At 56.3% G+C, this 2,500-nt stretch overlaps 1 protein-coding gene across 1 annotated transcript in view; it reads right to left on the reverse strand.

Moving 5' to 3' along the window:
* Positions 1 to 1,850: 1,850 nt before the first annotated feature.
* The window catches only part of LOC128364189 (nucleus accumbens-associated protein 2-like), a 22,666-nt gene continuing 22,016 nt past the window's right edge, over positions 1,851 to 2,500 (reverse strand). Inside the window, exon 7 of the mRNA XM_053324728.1 lies at positions 1,851 to 2,500. This exon is cut by the window's right edge and continues 39 nt beyond it. Coding sequence (XP_053180703.1) covers positions 1,851 to 2,500 — 650 coding nt within the window.

A 2,500-nucleotide genomic window follows, 5' to 3' on the forward strand; every position in this document is an offset into this window, starting at 1 on the left:
GACAGACAGGTAGTGAGGTAAGGAGGCAGACAGGTAGACAGACAGGTAGTGAGGTAAGGAGGCAGACAGGTAGACAGACAGGTAGTGAGGTAGGGAGACAGACAGGTAGACAGACAGGTAGTGAGGTAAGGAGGCAGACAGGTAGACAGACAGGTAGTGAGGTAAGGAGGCAGACAGGTAGACAGACAGGTAGAGACAGACAGGTAGTGAGGTAAGGAGGCAGACAGGTAGAGATAGGTAGAGACAGACAGGTAGTGAGGTAAGGAGGCAGACAGGTAGAGACAGACAGGTAGTGAGGTAAGGAGGCAGACAGGTAGAGACAGACAGGTAGTGAGGTAAGGAGGCAGACAGGTAGAGAGACAGACAGGTAGTGAGGTAAGGAGGCAGACAGGTAGAGACAGACAGGTAGTGAGGTAAGGAGGCAGACAGGTAGTGAGGTAAGGAGGCAGACAGGTAGAGACAGACAGGTAGTGAGGTAAGGAGGCAGACAGGTAGAGAGACAGACAGGTAGTGAGGTAAGGAGACAGACAGGTAGAGACAGACAGGTAGTGAGGTAAGGAGACAGACAGGTAGTGAGGTAAGGAGACAGACAGGTAGAGAGACAGGTAGTGAGGTAAGGAGGCAGACAGGTAGTGAGGTAAGGAGGCAGACAGGTAGAGAGACAGGTAGTGAGGTAAGGAGGCAGACAGGTAGAGAGACAGACAGGTAGTGAGGTAAGGAGGCAGACAGGTAGAGAGACAGACAGGTAGTGAGGTAAGGAGGCAGACAGGTAGAGAGACAGACAGGTAGTGAGGTAAGGAGGCAGACAGGTAGTGAGGTAAGGAGGCAGACAGGTAGAGAGACAGGTAGAGACAGACAGGTAGTGAGGTAAGGAGACAGACAGGTAGTGAGGTAAGGAGGCAGCCAGGTAGAGACAAGTAGAGACAGACAGGTAGTGAGGTAAGGAGACAGACAGGTAGTGAGGTAAGGAGGCAGACAGGTAGTGAGGTAAGGAGGCAGACAGGTAGAGACAGACAGGTAGTGAGGTAAGGAGACAGACAGGTAGAGACAGACAGGTAGTGAGGTAAGGAGGCAGACAGGTAGAGACAGACAGGTAATGAGGTAAGGAGACAGACAGGTAGAGACAGACAGGTAGTGAGGTAAGGAGGCAGACAGGTAGAGAGACAGACAGGTAGTGAGGTAAGGAGGCAGACAGGTAGAGAGACAGACAGGTAGTGAGGTAAGGAGGCAGACAGGTAGAGAGACAGACAGGTAGTGAGGTAAGGAGGCAGACAGGTAGAGAGACAGACAGGTAGTGAGGTAAGGAGGCAGACAGGTAGAGAGACAGACAGGTAGTGAGGTAAGGAGGCAGACGGGTAGAGAGACAGACAGGTAGTGAGGTAGGGAGACAGACAGGTAGTGAGGTAGGGAGACAGACAGGTAGACAGACAGGTAGAGAGACAGACAGGTAGTGAGGTAAGGAGACAGACAGGTTGAGAGACAGACAGGTAGTGAGGTAGGGAGACAGACAGGTAGAGAGACAGACAGGTAGACAGACAGGTAGACAGACAGACAGGTAGAGAGACAGACAGATAGACAGACAGGTAGACAGACAGGTAGAGAGACAGACAGGTAGACAGACAGGTAGAGAGACAGACAGGTAGACAGACAGGTAGACAGACAGGTAGACAGACAGGTAGACAGACAGGTAGAGAGACAGACAGGTAGACAGACAGGTAGACAGGTAGACAGACAGGTAGACAGACAGGTAGACAGACAGGTAGAGAGACAGACAGGTAGACAGACAGGTAGACAGACAGGGGACAGGTAGCTATTGTGTTATTTACAGGTAGGCAGATGCAATAGAAAGCTTATTGGCTGTCTTCCAGAGGTTCCTCCCCCCTCTCATCCGTGTCGGCCAATCCCCTGTGAGCGGGGGCGGGCTCTGCGGGCTGGGGGGAGGGGTGTGAGGAGGAGGAGGAGGAGGCAGAAGAGGAGGCAGAAGAGGAGGAGGACAGGGACAGCGGGAGGTCCGGGGGTTGCTCAGTCTGTAGCCTCCCTCCTCCGTCCGCCTCGCCTCCCATCAGCGCCTCCTCCACCTGCCCGCCTCCCCCCCCTCCCCCTCCTCCACCGCGGGACCCGGCGAACTGCAGGTGAGGCAGGAGGGCGGCCGGCGCCTCCTTCTCCCTCTCGCGCTCCGCCGCCGCCTCCCTCTCGCGCTCCCGCCGCTCGGCGTACAGCGGCGCCTCCAGGCCGAGGTAGGAGGCGCTGAGCTGCCGCAGGTCCAGCTCGAAGGGGCTTCCACTGGGCTGCACCGCTCCGTCTCCTCCTTGACCTCCTCCTCCTCCTCCTCCACCGCCCTGAACGCCTGCTCCCCCCCCTCCTCCTCCTCCTCTCTTGCCCTTGCGGGGGTGGGAGGAGGCGGGGAGGCTGTCGGGGAGGAGCGACTGGATCTTTGGGAGCCAACGTTTGCGAACTCTCCGAGCGTTGGTGCACATGTCGGCCGCGATGACGTTCATCT

The sequence above is a fragment of the Scomber japonicus genome, chromosome 9 (genome assembly GCF_027409825.1).
Source record: "Scomber japonicus isolate fScoJap1 chromosome 9, fScoJap1.pri, whole genome shotgun sequence".
NCBI classification, from domain to species: Eukaryota; Metazoa; Chordata; class Actinopteri; order Scombriformes; family Scombridae; genus Scomber; species Scomber japonicus.